The 21,528-nt window shown below is 43.2% G+C and overlaps 2 protein-coding genes across 3 annotated transcripts; one reads left to right on the top strand and one right to left on the bottom strand.

The window, feature by feature from the left end:
- Window positions 1–1,184: 1,184 nt before the first annotated feature.
- Window positions 1,185–8,022, bottom strand: LOC308113710 (solute carrier family 35 member E2A). 2 transcript variants are annotated; one of them, XM_080470147.1, is made up of 10 exons: window positions 7,676–8,022; window positions 5,186–5,624; window positions 4,838–4,973; window positions 4,618–4,745; window positions 4,126–4,246; window positions 3,774–3,813; window positions 3,590–3,643; window positions 3,442–3,514; window positions 3,208–3,353; window positions 1,189–2,884 (listed from the first exon to the last, which is right to left on the bottom strand). In XM_080470147.1, the coding sequence occupies exons 2-10, from the start codon at window positions 5,463–5,465 to the stop codon at window positions 2,825–2,827; spliced, it is 1,038 nt and encodes a 345-aa protein (XP_080326273.1). In that variant the 5' UTR covers window positions 5,466–5,624; window positions 7,676–8,022; the 3' UTR covers window positions 1,189–2,824. The 2 variants fall into 2 exon arrangements, with proteins under 2 accessions (XP_080326272.1, XP_080326273.1); XM_080470146.1 differs by lacking the exon at window positions 3,774–3,813 and having other exon boundaries at window positions 1,185–2,884.
- A 787-nt stretch (window positions 8,023–8,809) lies between these two features.
- Window positions 8,810–20,726, top strand: LOC308113991 (uncharacterized protein). The gene is made up of 9 exons (XM_080470602.1): window positions 8,810–8,911; window positions 12,349–12,454; window positions 12,558–12,729; window positions 13,880–14,025; window positions 17,087–17,263; window positions 17,578–17,694; window positions 17,790–17,876; window positions 18,233–18,380; window positions 19,335–20,726. Exons 1-9 carry the CDS (start codon window positions 8,898–8,900, stop codon window positions 19,352–19,354), a joined length of 987 nt encoding a protein of 328 aa, XP_080326728.1. The 5' UTR covers window positions 8,810–8,897; the 3' UTR covers window positions 19,355–20,726.
- The last annotated feature ends 802 nt before the right edge of the window (window positions 20,727–21,528 follow it).

Here is a 21,528-nt window from a genome sequence, read left to right as displayed (position 1 = left end):
TAGTAATAGTTTTAAATGTATTCTCTGCACGACAGGAAGCCGATGCAAAGAGCTGAGAGCTGGACGGACGTGGTTTTTTTTGTTTTTGTTTTTTAAGGGGATGTCATGGAAATGGAAAGCAGGACTGAAACAGTGAAGACACTTCGTAGTCTTACAGACTTTCAACTTTAGATTGTTTATATTATATTACCTCCCGTTTGAAGAGAAAATACTGATAAACCTAAATCCTGATTTAAAGCCAGTTCTCTCTGATCACTTTCAGCCCCACAACACTGTGAAAACAATTCCTCTCTATGACCAAGCACCTGAAATCAAACAGGCTTTCCAATAGTTAATGAACATATTTAATCCCATGATATAGTCAGGTTTACAAAATGTTATTTAAAATGTCTGGGGGGAAAAAATGACATGGAAAATGCTTCTTCTCCAAAGAAAATCATAATACAGCAGAAAAATAGATCTCTTACTTAAAACAATCTGAGTATTTAACCAGTTTTATCAAATCAAGCTGTATTTAATGTGTGTTAACATAATTTTGAGTTGAATGTAATACTGAGAATCAATATTGTTTCACTGAATACATTCGGTACAAAACTGAAAATATCAAAAAGCTTGTAATGGATTTTTAGAATTGTCTCCATCCTGAGCTGTGGACAATTAGATGATATCACTCCTCACCACAGGGTGGTGCTGTGCCGCGTTTTCAGTCTGTTGGGCCCACGTACTGCACTTCCCACCAAGCCCTGTCGATCATTACAGGACAGTAGTGTGTTTGAAGTGAGATTTTTTTTCCGGACATTCAGAGGAGTAGACCTGCGAGATTAAAATCAGACAAAGCTGAACGGCTGTGTCTGATTTTAATGGGCTATATATATACTGTATACAGTATATATATATAAAGCACATGGCACGGACCTCCTGAGCCTAATTGGGGTCCTCAATTTGCCTCGAGGAAAACACGCCGCGCATGACCAGATCTACAACTCGTGTGCATGAACCTCCCTAAAAGGATGAATAAAGTACGACTCTCCTGTGGGGGCTGGAGGGCCAGCAGAGTTCATTCTGTGTGGAAGGTCAAGTTCACACACATGAATTTAACTCTTCAATGGCACGTGGTCGTTGGGTCTGTGCCACTCTGTGAAAAGGTGGCTGTGATGCGTCACCGTCAATCATTTCAGACAACACGCTAACAAGAAAATACTTTAATTTTTCTGCACAGTGTCCACTACACATCATTTACATCCTCATTAAAAATGGACATCTTTTAACTCACAGTTCATAATCGCCTCCACACGTTTGGACCCTTAAAAAAAAAAAAGAAAAAAAAAGAAAAAGACACCTGCTTGTTACAGGCTGTCTATTGAAGCTGCTTTTCAAAATATTAATGCAGATGATTTGTATATAATAAAAATAAACTCCTTTATTATAGGTTATAAATAACCCACTGCAACTTATTTTCATACGATTGAGAAACAACTTCTCAAAACACAAAGAGGGAAGAAGCACAGAGAATGAACATGTCGTAGAACACATGTCACAAGACACACGCGTTGCTTCGAGGCACAACAACTGGAGAGAATGTCAACGGTTCATTCTAAAGCTGCCAAAACAATCAGCAGAGAGTTTCAGACTGTCAATGACTCACACGGGAAAAAGTTGTAACACACTTGGACTGTCAAGTCACGTGTACGTCAAATCGTTGGCACAATGAGGCTGGCTTTGGAAAACGCGGCACTGATGTGTTTTTCGATGGAAGACAAGAGGAAGTTTCACTTCCTGCTCAGACGACGCAGCGGCAGGACGACTATGAATCTGCTATAGAAGGCTCATCACAACTCAGGATTCAATTCGAGGTGGAGTTTTGTTTTATATTTATACGAAAGTTATAAAAACTGTGTCGGACAAGCTGCGTTTTGAGCCTTTGGGTCGGCGCCAAGCGTCCCCGCGCGGCAGAGTTCACCCAGCGGGCGTAGTTTTAACTTGAAATGTCGGCTCATCAGAAAAGGCCGATCACCTTTAAATAAAGTGGGCTGGCCCCCAAAAGTTCAACCGTTACATCAAAATCATCCAAAAAAAACATTGAAGAATACATTTTCAATACATTTTGTCTGCTCGGTTCAATCTGTCTTCCAGTCCCTTTACAAAGAAAACAAAGAGGAAACAAACTACACAATAGAGGATGAGCATTCCTAGAATGCAGAATGTGGCTTTCAAACGTTTCACACCGTGTTCATGGGTCAGTCAGTCAGTCAGTCAGTCCGAGCTTTGGCAGGATCAGCCTCAGTGAAGGCGTCGTGTCTCAGGCCCCCGCTACCTTCTGACCTTCTGCCGAGAGGCCCGACTCGTCTCCCGACACCACACGGTTTAAAACTCTAAAAGTGACGGATGTCATTCAGTAGCTGCTTCACCACAGATGAGATACAAACCAGTTTCGTCTGGAATGAAAGCTGAAGGACACCGTGAGCTTCTTTTTACAAACCGACGGGCCAAGACAGGATGAGTGACGGTTAAAGAAACACACTCTTGACCCTGTTCCACAGGAATTCTAGTTTCTGCTCCAGCCGGAAACCAAAGTGAACACTGAAGAGAAGACGGTGGCCCTCAGTAGTGCGGACTCTGAGCGGTCAGTAAGTGGTTGTTCTCGTTCTTCCGGCATCAGTTTGGCAGAGAGGACTGGAGGTCCTGCTCCTGCAGCAGAGGCTTGTGGTTCTGCTCGGCAGCCATGGCCTGTAAGGTTTCCCTCTGGATCTGCCGGGCCTTGTTGTACAGGAGGACGCCGATGAAGACCAGGAAGGTGCCGGCGGCGCTGAGGATGCTGATCTGGTTACTGAACACGATGACGCTCAGCCACACGGACAGGGCATGCTTCACCGTGCTGGCAACGCTGAGGAGGGATCAGGGCGGTTATTGAAATAGGAAGGACTTCAGTAGTAGAAATGGAAGTTTGCACTCGGGGATCAGCCTGCTCATCACTTCGGTGCACTGCGTCCCTCACACAGTCAGGAAATCTACCGCTGTTGGTGATTGGTGAATCCAAACTGCTCAGTTTTAGGAGCGCGCCTCTCTGTCCTGCTCTGTGATCTGTCCCATGATGGGATATGTTTTGTCAGATTATCAGACTTCAGATTAACACTGAACTTCCCTGATGTCTTCATGAACTTATAGCCATTTGTCTGGATCAGTTTAGACGCGGTCGTCCTGTCCTACCTGAACGTAACAGGAGAGATCCGCCCCATCAGAGCGTACGCGGTGACGCTCTGCAGGTGGAAGAGGGCGCCGTCGAAAAGCAGCAGCAGGATGATGTCCTGACTGAAGATGAAGCTCTGGCCGCTCTTTCCTGTAATCGGAAGATCCTGCAAACAACAGTGGAGCAACGGAGCATCGTTGGCTGGTTTAGAACCGAGAGCGGGTGCCAATTAGAGCAGCTGAGTTGCGACCTACCAAGAGGAACAGCCAGGCAGGGACCAGCATGATGACCGCCGCTGCACTCGTATAGAACTGCAGCTCCGGAGGGCTGAAACAAGACACCCGTATTAGAGCCGTGCGTCTACCGTCACGCTCCTGACCGGGACGTGTCGCCGTCTCATACCTGAATCTGTAAGTGTCTCCACTCAGCAGTTTTTTGGAGAAAACGTTCTGCAAGCTGAGACGAGAGAGACACAGATGAGACTATTTTCTGCTTTGGCAAAGCAAGCATTCAGATTATCCACAACCTTGAACACTTGATTCTTTTCCATTCAGAAGTTTAAAATATCAGCATGATATTTGCTGACCTCCACATGTCTTCCAAACACACACAGTGATGTCCATGACCTTCAGTGAATACATAACATGTTAATACATGCTGATCCTGAGACTTTTTAAAACTGATACATTAGGATGTGAAATCATGCGAGCGGTGTATCCTACTTTATCATTGTTAACCTATAAATGGTGGAAGAATCAGATTTCAGGCCAGTGAGACATTCTGACTGTAAGGCACTACGATATACTGATGTGGAAACCCTCCACATACCCTCACATCCTGGTTTCTAGCTTTCAGTTACTCCTCAGAGCAGGACTTTTGAGTATCCGCGTTCCAACAAGCACATTATCAAGGATTAAAAAAGCGGCGTGCTGCAGTACCAGTCCATGATGTTGGTGGAGAGAGCGGCGGAGAAGCCCAGCATGTTGAAGCTGAGCTCGGTGGCTGTGCAGAGGGCCAGGCCCGCCATCACCGGGAACAGGGACAGATTCACCCACAGCCCTAAAGACCACAGTGCCAACAGCAGCAACAATGAAAATCCTAAACCTCCGACCTGATCTCCAACTCAGGACGTCCAGCTGGAATGAAACCCTCTGAATATCAAAGTGAGGCACACGGTTCTGAAAGGTGTGTGTGTGTGTGTGTGTGTGTGTGTGTGTGTGTGTGTGTGTGTGTGTGTGTGTGTGTGTGTGTGTGTGTGTGTGTGTGTGTGTGTGTGTGTGTGTGTGTGTGAGTGAATCGTTGCAGTGTTTCAAGTAATCTTGTCAGGATGCATGATATTATAAAAAAAAAAACGTACTTAAAAGTAGAACGTCTGCGCAACTTTAGTGGGAAAATGAGAATATTTAAGAAAGTATGGGTCCTTGATTTACCTGTGTACTCTCCGAGGATCAGCCTGGACATGATGACGGTGAAAATTGGTGCCGAGCTCTTCACCGTCTCAGCAAATGACACGGCCACATTCTTCAGACTCACTAAACCCAGAACCACAGTGGTGAACCTGAGGAACAGAGACATCCACGTTGCATGTGTCACATCCGCACACGTCACAATCTGTCATCAGGGATTTTCGGACAGAAAAACAAAACTCGCCTCATCAGACCCACAAACAGCATGATCATGATGAAGTTGGGAGGATACTCGCTCCTGGACTTGTGCTGGTACAGGCAGCAGGGGACGAACATCTTCACACAGCCAATGACAGTGGTGGAGAGCATCTGGACCGCACCTAGGGACCAGGTGAGAGACAACCAGTCAGAGCTGGATCCACAAAACACGTTCAGTCAACTTGTACAGCTCTGCCACCTCCTGTCCTTTAACCAATGCCACCGTCTCTGAACCAAACAGCCCAGCTGGTCTCTCCGGAGGAATAAAGCACGTGGACTTTAAACATCACTTCTCTATGATATGTGGGGTGGAGATGTTTGAGTTGGTCCTCACCCAGCATGCTGGGCTCCCCCTCCAGCAGCGACAGGATGTACTTGTTGAGGAACAGGGTGCAGAAGCTGAAGAAGTACCACAGGCCCAGGTAGGACATGGAACGCCAGTTCCACACGCCGGACTCCGCCTCGATCACCGTCGTCTCGGTGACGGTGATCTTCAGCACCTGCTCCCCCGGCAGGCTCTCGCTGCGGGCCAGCACCACTCCCTCCTGCCGGGTGCGGAACGGCGACAGGAGGCGCCACAGCGGGTGGCGAGATGACTGCTTGCCGCCCGGCATCGCGCCTGCGACGGGGGATTCGGGGGGGCGGGACGACGGGCGGGTATAAGACGAGGAGACGAGGAGAGTCTGAGGAGGGTTTAGTTCATCTTCTTGATGGATTTGGTGAAAGTGACCAGTCACTCAGTCTTGAGAATGTTTCACACGCTGGACTTCTCACTGTGGACAGAATAAGAATCCTCCTCAGTCAGGAGAAAGAGGTTCTCTGATAAAGGTCAACACTTTCGGACGCACACAATCTCATAAACATGTAAAAGCAGGAGTTCTGGAACGGAAAGACTAGGACTGCCGAGCCAAAAATTCTCCTCACTTCCCTTTATGTTCCGATATGTGCTTTTGATACGTTTCAGTTCCTGTTATGCGTCGGTCAAGTTCTTGTCCGTCCTCTTGTGTTTTGTCTGATAGTGGTGATTCAAAGTGCAGCCTTACGACATAACAGATAATGGCAAAGGTTTGCCAACAAGTCTGAACTAACACAGAGCCAGAGATAAAGCTGCCGCATTCAAAATAAAAACAAGAATAGTGTAGTTGACAAACATGACCTTTATCCGACATTGATTGTAAAGAAGATTGAATATCTGTTTATCGATCTGCTCCAGCCACTTACTTTACACTCTAGTTGCATCTTGTTGCACGCGAGGAAAAATGGAAAAAAAAAAGAACAAAAAGGCGCAAGAAATGCAATGCCAGTCAACCGAACCACCATGTCTTTGAATTGTGAGGAAAAAAAATAAGAGGACTTGCAAACTCCACACAGAAGAAAGACCCTCTCACGGGATTTCAACCCACATCCTCTAAACTGTAGCAGACCAGACTCTCTTAATTTATTGATGAAAAATGATGTGTTCTAAAGCTACAAAAGCGCGAGCACTTTCTCGTATGTCTCACGGTTGTTTGGTCGGCTGCCAATCAGCTTTTAACCACCATACAATGGAATTCTGTCTCTCGGGAGACGAGCTTTACCCACAGCTATAATTTGTAATTTAATATAATAATAGAACATTTGTACTTGTTTTTCAACAAGCCTCCACGCTTGGAAACATCCACCAATGCTTTATTGGAATATTTTTGTTTTACCCTCTATTTTTGTAATTTAATTAAGATTTCTTCTCAACAAGGGAAAAAATAAAATCATGCAGGAAAAAAAGGCATTCTCCTGCAGAGGCAATATGGGAGTCACATGTCTGCTCCCCCACACTTTGGGAACCACTGATTCTATTTAAATATATAAGACAGTAAACAGTATATTAAATCAGAGGGCATATTTACCAGCACGTTTGATCTCCATTCGATATTTGAGATAAACACTAAAATTGCTCGTACCAAGCTGGACCCCCCTTTTGTCTTCAGAACTGCCTTGATCCTCGGCGACATTGTTTCCAAGATGCTGGTAAAGTTCAGAGATTTTGGTCCATGTTGACTTGATAGCATCATGTCAATGCAGATGTGTCGGCTGCACAACCATTATACAAATGTCCTGTTCGTTTAGGCTCTTCGGTGAATAAATATCTAATGACAGTGGAGGCCGCTGCAATGCTGAAGAAACAGATGGTTTGTTTTCAGTCATGGAGTTCTTGTCCTGCTGGAAGGAGCCATCAGATCAATGTGCACTGTGGCGATTAAGGTATGGGTATGCTTAACATCAACAGGCAGGCTGTAGGTTTTAAAATGCTGCTCAAAGCAAAATAAGGTGCTTCAAATGTGGTCAGATGTATTATTGAGTCAAGAAAAATGACATTCAGTGGATATTTTCTCTTGTTTGTTCTAAAGCTTGGAGGTGCTGGTGTGTAATCCCAGTAAGATCAGCAGATCAACCAACGTCACTTAAATCATTGTTCACCCTCATTTCCATACATGTTTGAACTTCATCTGGTCTACATGGTTAAATATTGCTTCCATGTGACAGTCTGATTTGGTAAAGTTTATTCCTGAACAAGCAGTAATGTATTTATGTTTGATGGACTCACTGAATACACCAAATCTGAGGTTAAGGAAGTTTAATTTACCCAGTCCTGCTTTTCTAACGGTGATTTGATTAAGTGCATATCTATATAATGTGCACGTTAAAGATAGCAGTGGGAGGTTTCCATGCAAGACGACTGCATGTCATCGAACCCTGCAGCTGATATCAGACTCTCAGGATATAAACAAAAGAGCACAATGAGAGGAAGAATCACACGTTTGGACGCGGAGACGAAACAAAGTCTTACCTCTGGCGGCTGCTGCAGTGTGGACCGAGGAGGAGCTGAGGAGTTTTTATCCAGAGCAGGAGTACATAGAAATAAAGGCAGCCGCTGCTCTGGAGGTTTTGTCCGGAGGAAGAAGCTCCACGCCGACGCTAGCTAGCGACCGCTATCCGCTGCACCGGGCCACGGGGCGGGGAGTCACCGGCTCGGCCTGCAGTCCTCCCGGCCATGATCCGCACTCAAACCCGGGGAGATTCAGTCAAACTGCCACCTTGTACCGACTCTCGTTTGGTGCATGGTTGTCTGGTCTGTGCACCTGACCTGACCCGGAGACGTGGCTGCTAATTGTTAGCACTGACCGGAAACACAACAAGAAGGCGCCGTCAAAATAAATCACTGCTACGCTACTGAAGCTATGACATACACGAGTAATTCACTATACACAACTACCACATAAGCTTGAAAATAAATCAGCAGAGAGTTTATTAACTACATAAACAATTTTTTTGTAGAGTAATATTTCATGGAGATGCTTTTATTCTCCAGACACAGCTTCCGGTTAGACTCTAACTTTAATTCAAATGCCATGAAACACAAAAAAACCTCTTTATACAGAGTTGTGGGCCCCAAAAATGCGTATTCAATGAAATTTCTAATATATTATAAATTCAGAAATAATAACGAAACGAAAGTGTCTATTATTCGGAGAAAGTCCGTAGAATCTGGTGTTGTAGTTCTTAATACTGATCAGTAGAGGGCAGTGCAAACTTTAAAAACTTTCATGAACGAATGTGTCATAATGACCAGAAAGGAAACACTTGATACAAAAACATTTCCAACACACCTGGAATTTCTGTCTGTATGTATGTACATGTGATTTATATGTAATTTGGTATTTTAAAACGATCAAATTATCTTGCAATGAAGAATGAACCCCAGATTTAAAAAAAAACTGCAGTTTTACTCACTGAAAACATCTACAGTGCATCAATTAGTTCAAGATGAATTAATATTATTTTCAAGACAGAAGAAATCTTAGAAAGAAGTAAGCATGAAGTAACTCCTCTAAAACACACCTCCTGCAGGGGGCAGTAGAGCGGCTGTGATCCAGTGACAGGCTCCTTTATAGGAGCGTAGAGGGAGGCTGCCTCTGTTTTTCCTAAACGTGAGACGGAAGTTGTGTTTCGTGGAAGTGGAGGCGCGGCTCATTAAGCGCTGTGAGGAATGTAAGCAGCAGACCTCTGAAATGGACGAGATCAGGTACGAAACTTCATTCTCGTGTTTTTTTCATTCCAGGTTTGTATCGAATTCAACTATTCTAGTGAATTCAATACACTGTGCTTCAAAGTGTCTCCACAACCTGTTAGATGCTGAAGTGTTCAGAAGCTTTAGCACCTGGTTAATTTACGGGACGACGGGTTTTATGAATGACAGGGAATTGTCTTTTAGTTTAGAAAGAGACGCTCAACGCATCTCTTATATAGCATATATATATATGAGAGCATATATATATATACACACGGCTTTAAAGAAAGACTAACGGGTCACTGCAGCTCCTTTAAGAAAAGAAGAGAACTTCCGATTAAAACTAAAGAACACCCATCTGAATGATTGAGACTTGGATCTGTTGCCCAACAATAACCCCGCCATTGACACTGGGAAGTCCAGGCATTGTTAGTGTGACATTGCTCAAGGAAGTGGTTTCCAAATGTCAAAATTATCCACACAGTCAGATGATTCAGTGGTGGGGGAAAAAACCCAACAAAATCTGTTATGAAAAGGGTACTTCAGAGCAAACATTCTCTTTTCAAGGGCTTCTGCAATGTTTCAATCATTTTACACATACAAATCAAACAAAATACAACTTCGTTTGTTTTAAAACATCTTAGATTTAGTGAATTGAATGAACCCAGATTTACAGATGCAATCAAACCTCGTTAAATAAAATATTAGGAAATAAAGAGTGTCTATTTTTAAAAAAGGACTGCATTCGGTTTGAAAAGACAGGAGGGCAGTGAGTCCCGACAAGGAGAAGTTCATCCTGCTCTCCCTAACGTTTGGACTCTGGGTGTGATCATGGTGCTCAGAGGAGATCCTCTCCCCTTGTGCTCCTTCTTACCTGCCAGGCCACCTGACCAGAGAGCCTAAGCAGGAATATAAAGACAAGAAGCTGCAAACATCCATCTATGTTCTATCCACCTTTATCCAATTCGGGACTTAAGGGGGCCGATGGATCCTTGCTGACTATGGGTGAAGGCAGGTGACCCCCCCCCCCCCCCCCCGATAGGACAGGTCGTCAGTCCATCGCAGGACTAATGCAGAGAGGGAGAGAGACGGAACACTCACACACCCCGACACAGTCTCCACAATGCAGCCGTTTCAAACTCATTTTAGTTGAGGGGCCACATTCAGCCCATTTTCATCTTTAGCTGGCCAGACTGGTGACATGGTGCCATAATAACCTTTAAATTTACACAAAAACTTTTCATTGTTGTGCCACAGAGTATAAAAAAGTCTGTATGTATCCAAATATGAACAATTGCTTTCAAAAATGACTGCAAACTCAACATGAAGCCCATTATAATTATGTGAAATGTCCCCCAACAAACCAATATCTATATAAAGCCATCTCTATATTGTTGCTTTTTGCAGCCTCTTGCATGTTTGTTTGTACAAACGCACCCTGACAGCATGGCGAACAGCGACTTTGGTAGCATCAGGGTGTCGAGCTTTCATGCCAGCGTCTCAATATCTCAGCTTGAGTCTCAGTGTTGCACCCGCGACTCCGAAGAAAGCTGTGTTAAAGAATAAATGCTTTCTTTGCTGTTTTTACCATTTGCTTGCTGGTTTGGTGGCTGGATTGGAGCTTCACGCGGTCCGGTTTTGGCCCACTTCTGCATTTCTTTTGAAATGGTCTTGAATACCGGCAGTGCAATCGTCTATATTCAAACACTGAACTGAATTTATCATTCACATGTTTGAAGTCTTAAGAGTGAAGAAAAAATCCCTCCGTGGCTTCATGGAGGCTGGAAAAAAGCTTCCCTGAAACGGCCTTTTAGGAAAAGATTAGTGGATCAGTCTGTGGGTGGAGGAGGAAGACCGTCCAGCCCCGGCTGCACAATCATGACTGAGCGTTTCATGATTTGTGATAAATCTCGTTGCACTCACAAGAAGCTTGGAGAAACAGTTGCTGAATGTGATATGCAAAAAGAGTATGATCAGTTATATCGCAGAGATCCTGTAAATCTGCTGAAGAACCAGATTATATAAATACGTTATATTTAGTTTGCTGCAGCGATCAGGCTCTTTTCAACTTCAAAAACAAATGCTAACACTACTATGGCATCACAGCAGGGGGGGGGGGGCGCCATCGTAGACTCCTCGTGACCCTCAGGAACTAGTGATCTGGCAGTGTGATCATTCACTTTGATAAAAGTAACCCTTCTTGTTATTCTGCTCCTTAAGCCGCCCTCAGATTCAAAAAGGTGGCCGAGTCCTGAACCAGCTGCTCTGCATGCTGTTGCAGGGCACTGAGTGGTTGGTGTTGGTTTGTCATGTGTTTCCAAGGTTTATTAGATAAAATGACGAGTCGGTGTCTCATGTGACACGAGGGAAAATGAAGAAAAATGTTTCTGCATCCGATTAGATACTCAGAAAACAGCAGCAGTCGATATATATAGATATAGATATGTTTTTGTTAATACTTTGTATTGCTTGCTGCATTTGCACAAGTCAAACGACCCATTAAGTCCAACAGTGTCCGTGTTGGTGTGTGACTGGATATAAATCCAGTTTACTTAACAGATGAAAATAGCAGAATAGATGATTAAAGCCTTGGAAGACTGAGACTAATGAGATTATAATGCTTCAGACTCTGGGACTGCCTGAATATATATTCTGTATAAACTTTACTGGGATTGTTATTTCTGTTAATTTGATCATTTTCACTTGTTTTGTCAATCACCTAAAAATCTGAATTGAGTATTTTATTTTATTTTATTGAGATTATCATTCTTAATGCTGATATATTCTGATATATATTCCTTTTGGTACCGTTACATTTCAGGCTGTATGTTGAACATGTTGACATTTTACAACCCATAAAGTCCAATTCAATGTATTTATTTATTCATTTCATTTAAATTCACTTCGAACTTATTAACTAAAACAAAATACACCAAATTTGTTCAGAAGGGAAATGGGAAGAAGCATTCGCTTGTTAAATCCTGTCCCCTCTCCAGTCGGTCTGTTTACACCCTGTGTGTGTCTTTTTTTTAAATTTATTTTTTATTCACAAAACAAAGAAAGCGAGTTAGTAATGAAGTAAATAAACAGGTTGTAACAATAAAAACACAAAGTGCTTATTTCAATCTTCTTCTTCCCTTTACCCTGTGAACACCAATTGTTTGTCCTTTAAACTGTCTTAAGAAAAAAATAAAATGTTGATTCACTTACATTAACTTGGGTAGAAGTGAGTCATGAGGGACAATTTTAACTTGTTCACACTTTTTATTTATGAAATGGCTTTTAAAACACAAAATCAAATTGGGGCAAGTCTTCTTTTTTTTTTTTTTTTTACTATTCTATATACAATTTGTTTGTCTGTTTCACCTGGAGCAGGAAAACCAAAAAAACGTCTGTTCGCTGCACATTTAAAGAAACCGGATGCTCCTTCTGAGGTCTTTGTTTCTCCACAGTCCACTGTTGGGCAGTCCGCCTCAGCAGGACCCGGACCTCCCGGACCTCCCGTCTCCGAACCTGAGGCCCAGACACCAGGAACTGATCCCGACTCCATGTGGCCCCGTGAGACGCTTCACTCCTTCACACCAAAGCAGTGATTTGAGTTGAACGTTCAGACGGTGTTGACGCAGCTGTGCTTCGTTCCTCTTCCCGCCGTGTCTTGCAGATCAAGTCGTGGTCGGAGCTGTGCTGCCTGCTGAAGCTCTACTTCTGCTTCACCGTCTTGTCCCTGCTGGGCCTGCTGGGCCTCACCAGCTTCAGCATCTACAAGCAGCACAAGGGCCCCGACATGTCCGAGGACAACTTCAGCGTGTCTCTCATCCAGCTGGTCGGAATATGTGAGTCTGATCATCGGGAAGAAGTCGTCCTCCGTCTTCACTTCTGTAATCTTTTTCATTTGCTGTGACTCAGAAGGGACAATGTACGGGTGATTAAGTACACGGCGCCGCATTTCAGTCGCAGTGACAGAACGTTAAAAAGTGCTTCGCAAAGGCAAAGAAATACATGAAATCGTGTTAAAATCATAGAACTAAATGATATTAAGAAAATAAGAGGGCAATTAAAAAGTAATTAAAACAACAAAGAATTGAGAATTAAAAATGAACCTGATAAAAGTGCATCCGTGTGCTAAACGATGCAATTTATGAAAGTAAAGCACAAATGAAACCCGAAATGGAGATTTGAAACCACACAGACCCACCTCTTATATGTGACTCTTTATAGCACATCATTATGTGCAGATTATTTTATTTTTAGATGAGCCGCTCTGTTAGAATTTTTAAATCTTATTTGTCAAAGTATTGGAGGAAAGTTTTTCTTGTGGAAAAAAAGGCAAAGAATCTGAAACCTTTAAAGAAACTGAAAGGAACATGTAAAACCATGTACTTGTGGTTGTCGGCTAAAGAAGGGCTCCAGCTGAAAGTGATAAATGCGGCAGCGTGCAGACGACCACAAACCAAACTTCGCTCCTCCTAAACTGCTGATGTGGCTTCGGTAGAGAAATGATGACGTCTGTCAAACAATAAAACCACAATGATCAACAGACGGTAATTTGTTCTCTCACACCATGTGAACTCTGCACTCCTCATAGCCACAACTTGTCCAGCACTTTGGTGCACGTCCTCAGGACGATCATCCAATCACTGACGAGATTCACTCCAGACTTTTCTAATATGAGCTTCTCTTTCTGAAGCAGGCCCACCTTCAGTCACTTCCTGTTGGATTTTATAATACTGCTCAACTCTTTGAAGCTTGTAAACAATAAAAATTTTTTTTAAAAATCATAAAAGTTCAGTATAACCAGGTTTTTGTCCCCAAACCTCCAGCTGATATTATCTTTTACGTTGGATATCGATCGTAACCTCATTGTTTTTTCAAAATGACTAGTCTTTGTTGTAGAAGCTTTTGAAGCAGAAGCATCACTCGAAAACGCTGACCCTGGAAAACATTGTTGCGGTGATGTTGCTCCTGTGACGTTGTCCTCCGCAGTGTTCTGCATCTACTACATCAGCCGCGGCGTGCTGCAGGAGAACCGCCAGGAGCTAGTGGCCTTCGTGCTCAACGTGCTGGTGGTCATGGTTCGCTCGCTGGTCAACTTCTCAGTGCAGAAGTCAAAGGACAAAGACGAGCTGCTGGTGGGTCTTCTCCTTCATGATCACTAGTCGCCATCGTGGTTTGAATGCGACCAGCCGTCACAAGGCGCTCGGGTCCGTTTCTCTTAGAACTATTGCGTTTTGCAGCCTTTTGTGTGCAAATTTTTTACAACCAACTGTTGTAAAAAAAACCACTGACAAACTGTTAAACAATGGAGGGTTTTGATCTTGTGGTGTTGAGCCACGTGCCTTTATGTTTGACACCCCTGGACTAAGAGCTGGAGCTCATCACGTAGACCACAACACTGTGAAATTGAAAAGGCGTTGAAGTCGAGCTTTCCTATCGTGTAGAGAAGTCGTGACACCGCTAGATGTCGCTGTTGTTGCATGCAACAGCAGTAGAGCCCGTGAGGATAGAAAAAGGCTGAACACATTGAATGGGATTAAATCCTCAGTACACGGTCCAGGGTGGCAGTCCCCTCTGGGTCAGTAAGACGGGGCAGTTTGGGCAGAAAGCTGCTGTATGTCTCCTTGATAAAATCACACAAATGGTGGACACCTGGCTGCGACATCCCGGCTTTTCTCAGCTTTTTCTTTTCTTTTTTTTTTCGTATCAAACTTCTTGTATTTCCAATGTGCTCTGCGAAAACTCCAGACCAGTGAAACAAAAGTACAATAACCTTCAAGTAATTACAAGTTTTTTTCCATTTTACTTTAAATATCGAACAAATCTTTGCGCAAGCCCGTCACATGTCAGGCTGTATGATTTCTGCAAACTGTAATTTATTTAGTTCTTTCTGGAGTTTCCTGTTTTTTGGGGTCATTTTATCCCAGAGAGTCCAATCAGCCACAAGACGACATTTGCCAGCTGTGAGAAACTGTAACACTAACTGTCATTTATTTATTGGACCACCAGGGGCGCACTCTCGTCTGTATTATGTGTTGAGTCGGTTCATGTGATCAGGATCAGTGCACAGATGTAGATACACTACCGTTCAAAGGTTTTGGGGTCACCCAGACAATTTTGTGTTTTCCATGAAAAGCCACACTTTTATTTACCACACGAGGTGTAAAATGATTAGAAAATATAGTCACGGTTAGAAATAATGATATTTATTTGAAATAATAATTTTGTCCTTCAGACTTTGCTTTCGTCAAAGAATCCTCCATTTGCAGCAATTCCAGCGTCGCAGACCTTTGGCATTCCAGCTGTTAATCTGTTGAGGTAATCTGGAGAAATTTCAGCCCACACTTCTAGAAGCTCCTCCCACAAGTTGGATTGGCTAGATGGGGCACTTCTTGCGTACCGTACGGTCAAGCTGCTCCCACAGCGGCTCAATGGGGTTTAGATGTGGTGACGGCGCTGGCCACTCCATTACAGACAGAAGACCAGCTTCGTCAGACACTCTTCCAGCATCTTTTCAGTTGTTCTGCGTCTCACAAATGTTCTTCTGTGTGATCCAAACACCTCAAACTTCCATTCGTCTGTCCATAACACCTTTTTCCAATCTTCCTCTGTCCAGTGTCTGTGTTCTTTTGCCCATATTAATCTTTTTCTTTTCCTGGCCAGCCTCAGTTATGGCTTTTTCTTTGCCACTCTGCCCTGAAGGCCAGCGTCCCGGAGTCGCCTCTTCACTGGAGACGTTGACCCTGGTACTATTTAATGAAGCTGCCAGCTGAGGACCTGTGAGGCGTCCATTTCTCAAACTAGAGACTCTAATGTCCTTATCTTCTTGCTCATTTGTGCAGCGGGGCCTCCCTCTTCTCTTTCTATTCCGGTTAGAGCCTGTTTGTGCTGTTCTCTGAAGGGAGTAGGACACACCGTTGGAGGAAATCTTCACTTTCTCAGCAATTTCTCACATGGAAAACCCTTCATTTGTAAGAACAAGAACAGACTGTCGAGTTTCACATGGAAGTTCTCTTTTTCTGGCCATTTTGAGCGTTGAATCCACCCCACCCCGGGTTTTCTAATCATCCATTCGCCTTCTGACACAATGAGCAACCACACCGGACCGTTAGAACACTGGAGGGATGGTTGCTGGAAATGGGCCTCTAGACACCTACAGAGATATTTCACTTAAAACCAGACATTTGCTACTAGAATAGTCATTTGTCACATTAACAATGTAAAGAGTGTATTTCTGATTAGTTCATTGAAAAAAAGCTGTGCTTTTCTTTCAAAAATACGGACATTTCTAAGTGACCCCAAACTTTTGAACGGGAGTGTTTGTGTCGACATTGAAGATCATTTCTAGAATTCGACAAGTTATTCTGATACTAATATGAGTTAACTTTCTAACGTTTTGAGTTCCGGCTGCATGTGGCCGAATATTTTACACCTTTGAAGATGTAAGTGGTGTAATAAAAATCCACTGTGAACGGAGACATAATATTGTTGAATTTGCAGTTCTTTAATTAAAATTTCAAGTTTGTCGCGTGTCGTAAAAGGGTAGTTCATTAAATGTGAATGTAATAATAATAATAATATTAATATACATATTAAGACTTTTTTGTAGAAAAACAAAGATAGAGATCCAGAGTTGTAGTTATAGATTAATTCTATCATCTGCTAGTCTGGCCCACATGTGATCACAGTATGTGGCCCCTGAAGAAAGAGTTTGACACCCATTTTGGACATTTTCACTTTTTTTCTGGATATTTTGACTGATATTTTATTTTTTTTAATGACATTACTAGATATTTTTGGCCTTTCGGGACATTTTTCCTTCATTTATATATATATATATATATTTGCATTTTTTTTAAATTTTCTCTAGATTTTAATAGTTGTTTTTTTGGAATAGTTTCTTTTCTTCTTAATATTTCATGTTTAATTATTCACTGTTTTTTGTCGGCCATCCCCTGCCTCCTTCAAAGGACAAAGCTCTTTTAATATTTTGAAACTTTATTGTTGTTCTCCACATTTTTACAGGATTTTTCACATTGCAGCTCTATTCAGGACAGATGTCTTTCTTCACAGTATCTTGAGTATATTGCGTTTATTTTCTGGACATGACTCTGACCGGCTGTTGCATGAAAGTGTAATTTGTGTGCGTGTGTGCGCGTGTGTGTGTGCGTGTGCGTGTGCGTGTGTGTTTTGCAGGTCCGTTTTGTGTGCATCATGTGTCTGGGCGTGGTGCACGTCTTCTGCACCACGCTGCTCATCCAGAGGCCCAACATGATGGCGTTCCGTGTCGGCGGCGCCCTGGAGAGCCTGCAGGAGCAGTACTTCCTGCTCAACCTGTGCTTCTCCATGGTGACCTTCGACCTGCAGGCACAGGTACGCAGGCACAGGCCAACTCGGTGCACACGCCACGTGCGGCCTCACTCTTTATTGCTGCTCCAAAGAAAAGACGCTGGACTGCGCTTTGTTAATGACGACAGTGACTGAAAGGAATGCGCGGCGTGAGCGAGTCTGCAGGTTGTTTGGCGTTCGGCGACGGTAATTAAGGGGAAGCGGACGGGAGGAGAGCGGGTTTTTCTCGTTGTGTGTCTCAAGGTGGAACAAAGGCGACACCTGCAGCTGTTTGTTCCTGCTCAGCTGACGATCACGTTGTGAAGCCTCCGGCTGAGTGTTTGCGTTGGTCTCTGCAGCTGTGCCTGTGCATCCTCTTCACAACACTGGACTCGGCCATGTCTGCCGCCCACAGCATCATCCTGGGATGCGGCGTGGTCTGGGCCTGTCTGACCGCTGCGGTCGGTGCTGTAGCAGTGAGTCCCCCCCCCCACCCCCACCACCACACACACACACACACACACACACACAATCTGAAGCGCCAACATTTGGTTTGTTGTTTGTTTTTCAGGTGTTGAAGGAAGCCAGGGTGTTGGTTTGGGTTTTCATGCTGCAGAACGTTCCTCAAGTGGCCTTTTTTATCTATCTGATGTACACGGTGGGTGACGGCGGCGTTTACGCATGAGGGTTGGGGTTGAAAAGACATTTACAAGTAAAAAAAATAGTGTGAGAGAGTGAGAGCCTCAGCTGCTTCTTAATCTTTGGGCCACAACTTTCCCTCAATCAACCACGATCAGCCATGTTTTTCACTTTAACTGTTTTCTTGCCTCGTGCATATTTCAAGATTATGGTGAAAATCTCTCTGTGGTAACTTCTGAATGAAGTCGCCTGCTGTTATTTGCAGAACAAACCTTCCCAGTGTGCCTCTCCTCACTCACCTGTCGAGATCCTGCACAGTCTGTACTCTCAGACTTGGATCCCCGCGTACAAAACGCCGCTCTGCTTTAATTTCAGGTGATTAGAAAATGGTTGAGTGACGACGTGTACACCCTGGAGGCGGCCGCCGTCACCGGAGCTCTGATTTCTCTGCTCATCAAGGTGGTTTTGTTGTGGGGCCTCGTCAGACTGGTGCACAGCTTCGGACAAGGCCTGAGAGAAAGAAGTGAGTTTCCCCTCTGAAGACGAGCAGCAGCTTCAATTAGACGTTAATACTTTTAGTTTGTATCGGCTCAGTCTCAGCAACCTTTGGAGCACAGAAAAGCATTTTAGGTTTTGAAATATTTTGACAAAGTTCCTGGTATATTTCAATTCATTAGTGTACTTTATATTTTATCGATGTATCTGTTTATGTGGTCATGTATGCATCGATATCCATCCACAGAACCTAAACCGCAGTCTGTTAGCTTTACATCTAGGATCCCGGCCCCCTCCCCAAAATACAGAAAATTAAACACATCAACTTTGAACGTATCGGGAAAGAAAGTCTGGTACAAAAGAGCAAATGGGGAAACGAAAGGTTGATCCTAGACTAATTGTTAGGCCCCATAGAATATCGAACAATAAAATATAAAAACAACATAAATCATTCATTTAGTTCTTCCATCTGTCGAGGACAAACCCACTTGGTCCAAAGTTTAGTAAATGCATTTTTCTACAGGCCAAGATTAAAGTAATTTACTGTTTTATCCACTCCTGTTTGGTGAGTGGGTCAGGAAGCAACCAATGTAAATGCAAAAGTAAATAAAAAAAAAAAAAGATCTTTATTATACAACACATTCTCATGATGAGTGAAGCTGGATGAAATCTGAGGAAAAATGTCCAGAGGGATTATTTGTGGAAACCATGAAGAATTAGAAAAGACCCAATGTGATACCTGCAGGAAACCGTCCCAGCCCAGACAACGTGGAGGATCAGTCAGTGTTCCTGATAAACACACGTGACCCTGGAGTGGCTCCAGACAGCGTCCTGAAGTTCTTCATGTTGCTGAGCAGAAGACAAAACAATCATGAAACTGGGATCGTGACCTCAGCACGTCTCCCTCTGAAGCTCCGTCCTCCATGTGCGTCACATCAAGCTGCCGTTGTCTCACACTTTGTCTCCCCTCCTTCTCTCACAGTGTTTTCATCCAGCAAGTGAAGCAGGAACCTGAGGAGGTGGAGGACGCTGCAGCCCGAAGCTTCGCCTCTCTGGGTCTCCTGAAGCGTGTCCGACTCGCACGAGAAAACTGCAGTTTTTCTTTTAATGAGCAACTCAAGATTTTATTATTTCTGGGAGGAGGTAGATGACTCCAGGTCGTCCTGAAGGTTCTAATGTTAAATAATAAAACGGCATTAAACTAAACAGACGGGACGTTTGTTTCCATAAAAGCAAACTGGAGCTTCAGCAGCTTTTCCTGCTCGGTTCATCAGAAGAATTTCTACTGTGTGAATGTATTTATACTTTTTTGTTTACCTGTACTTAACCGGGATCCGTGCCTTACTGAAGCCTCTCTTCTCCTCTCTTCATTAGAACTCAAATATCTGGACTTTCTCCTCTTTATAGTCTTCAAACTGGCTCCTCACTTCTTTTTTTAAAAATGTTTTTTTTTTTTCAATTCAACCTCTGTGAGGATGATTCGAACACTGTTGTTCATCCTGAAGCTGTAGAAGATGTTAAGTGATCAACTTTAGAATTAGAATTCAAACTTTAATTATCAATCAACTTCTGTTCATAAAGCACTTTTCATACAATGAAATGAAGCAGAGTGTTTCCCCAGGTCACTGAAGCTGATTGTAAACTTTGTAACAGGATAAATGAATAAAATCTAAATTATAAGATAGAGGAGAGTATAACGTGCTAGAATTAAGTGATACATATTTAAATTGTCTGAAATATTAACAGTCAAACCATATTGGTTAACAAGATAAGACAGACATGAATTAAAAAGTGAGTTTTAAGCCTGTTGATTAAAAATCCCAATTTGAATTAATATAATTTACGCATTTCATCAGTTTTTTTTTTGTTTGTTTCCGACTCTAAACTGTGAACCAAGTTGAATCATACTCCGTGTGAAAGATGAATTTGACAAATGACCGATTGTTGTCTTCAGGGTGCGTGTTTACAGGTTGTGTGTTCGCGCCTCTTTTTCATCTGGATTCAGCCCGAGTGTCACGTCCACAGCTGCGGTGTAAGAATGTGCCGCCGGTTGGCTGCAGGTCACAATGCTGCCAAACAGGCTCTGCTGCACCTTCACCTTTCGTCATCATCAACAAACCAGAGCAGCGCTCGCTTCTCCCGCTGGTCCAGTGGCGTGCTGCTTCTTTTTCCTTGTTGAGAAAACAGAAGTGGGATTTCAAACAGTCCTCTCACAGCTCCAGCAGATTTTCTTTCACATTTCCAATATGTTTTTGTTTTTTTAAAGTGAAATTCTGACTACTACTGGAAGATCGACTGGTTGACTTTCTGCTGCACTTGGGAGTGTTTTTTAACTGGAGAGTGAATTTAATTCTGAATAAAATGTTAAACCTTGATGGCTTTTGTTTTTGTATTTTTTTTGGATGCACTCTGCTGTTAACTTGTCTTGTCTGGTTAAAACGGGCTCTGCTTTTGAGTCTGAAATAAGACTTTATTTAAAGCAGTTACTTTTATATTATTTCTTTAATGTTTAAAGTGACTATCAATACGTCGGTGAGTAATGAAACGAGCAGCACATTAATAATTTACTTTATTGTGGCCTTGTTACATTTATTGTAAATGAAAGTTGTCGAGGTTGCAGCTCTCTCTGGCCGGCTCGTTTAACAGTCAAGACACCTGCTACTGTGTCATTAAACTTCTGTTTTACTGGAGCCAGAGAACCTCATGAATCCCCAAAAGACATTTTGGAATATCTCATCCATACGCAGCTCAAATAAGTCTGTACAGAAAGACTACAAAGAGCATCTGGTGGATGCCCCACTGGTGGTGGCATTAAACATTATGTCGTGTCCTGCAGCCTCACTGTTATACAGCCTGGCTGCATGTTGGCCACTGATGTCAGCCGCTCTGTGGACGTCTTCCTGTCGTCTTTATCAACACGACACTGTTGCTCACAGGCCAGTCAAACGCTTGTGAAACAGTTAATGGGACACTTTGTATGAAAGACACCTTTGTGGTGGCTCCCTGAAGCTTTCACTCAATTATATGTAAACGTGTGTTTTTCTTTTATAGATAAGTCAGACTTTTTTGAAAAATGACTTCTCTTGGCTAAAAATGGACACAATTGCAGCAATAACGCAAATCCATGAGAAAATGTCTAAATGAGAAATATCTATATATTTTTAAATGGTTGAAAT

The sequence above is a fragment of the Lipophrys pholis genome (genome assembly GCF_963383615.2).
Source record: "Lipophrys pholis genome assembly, chromosome: 8".
Lineage (NCBI taxonomy): Eukaryota > Metazoa > Chordata > Actinopteri > Blenniiformes > Blenniidae > Lipophrys > Lipophrys pholis.
This window is presented reverse-complemented; position numbering and strand designations above follow the sequence as displayed.

Coding starts and splice junctions, on each gene's coding strand:
- LOC308113710 (XM_080470146.1), bottom strand. CDS start 5,465: ATGCCGGGCGGCAAGCAGTCATCTCGCCACCCGCTGTGGCGCCTCCTG. Junction 4,974..5,185: donor GGGGGAGCCCAGCATGCTGG/GTGAGGACCAAC, acceptor CCTGGTCCCTAG/GTGCGGTCCAGATGCTCTCC. Junction 3,515..3,589: donor GGAGACACTTACAGATTCAG/GTATGAGACGGC, acceptor GTCTTGTTTCAG/CCCTCCGGAGCTGCAGTTCT.
- LOC308113991 (XM_080470602.1), top strand. Junction 12,730..13,879: donor CATCCAGCTGGTCGGAATAT/GTGAGTCTGATC, acceptor TGTCCTCCGCAG/TGTTCTGCATCTACTACATC. Junction 17,695..17,789: donor CTGCGGTCGGTGCTGTAGCA/GTGAGTCCCCCC, acceptor TTTGTTTTTCAG/GTGTTGAAGGAAGCCAGGGT.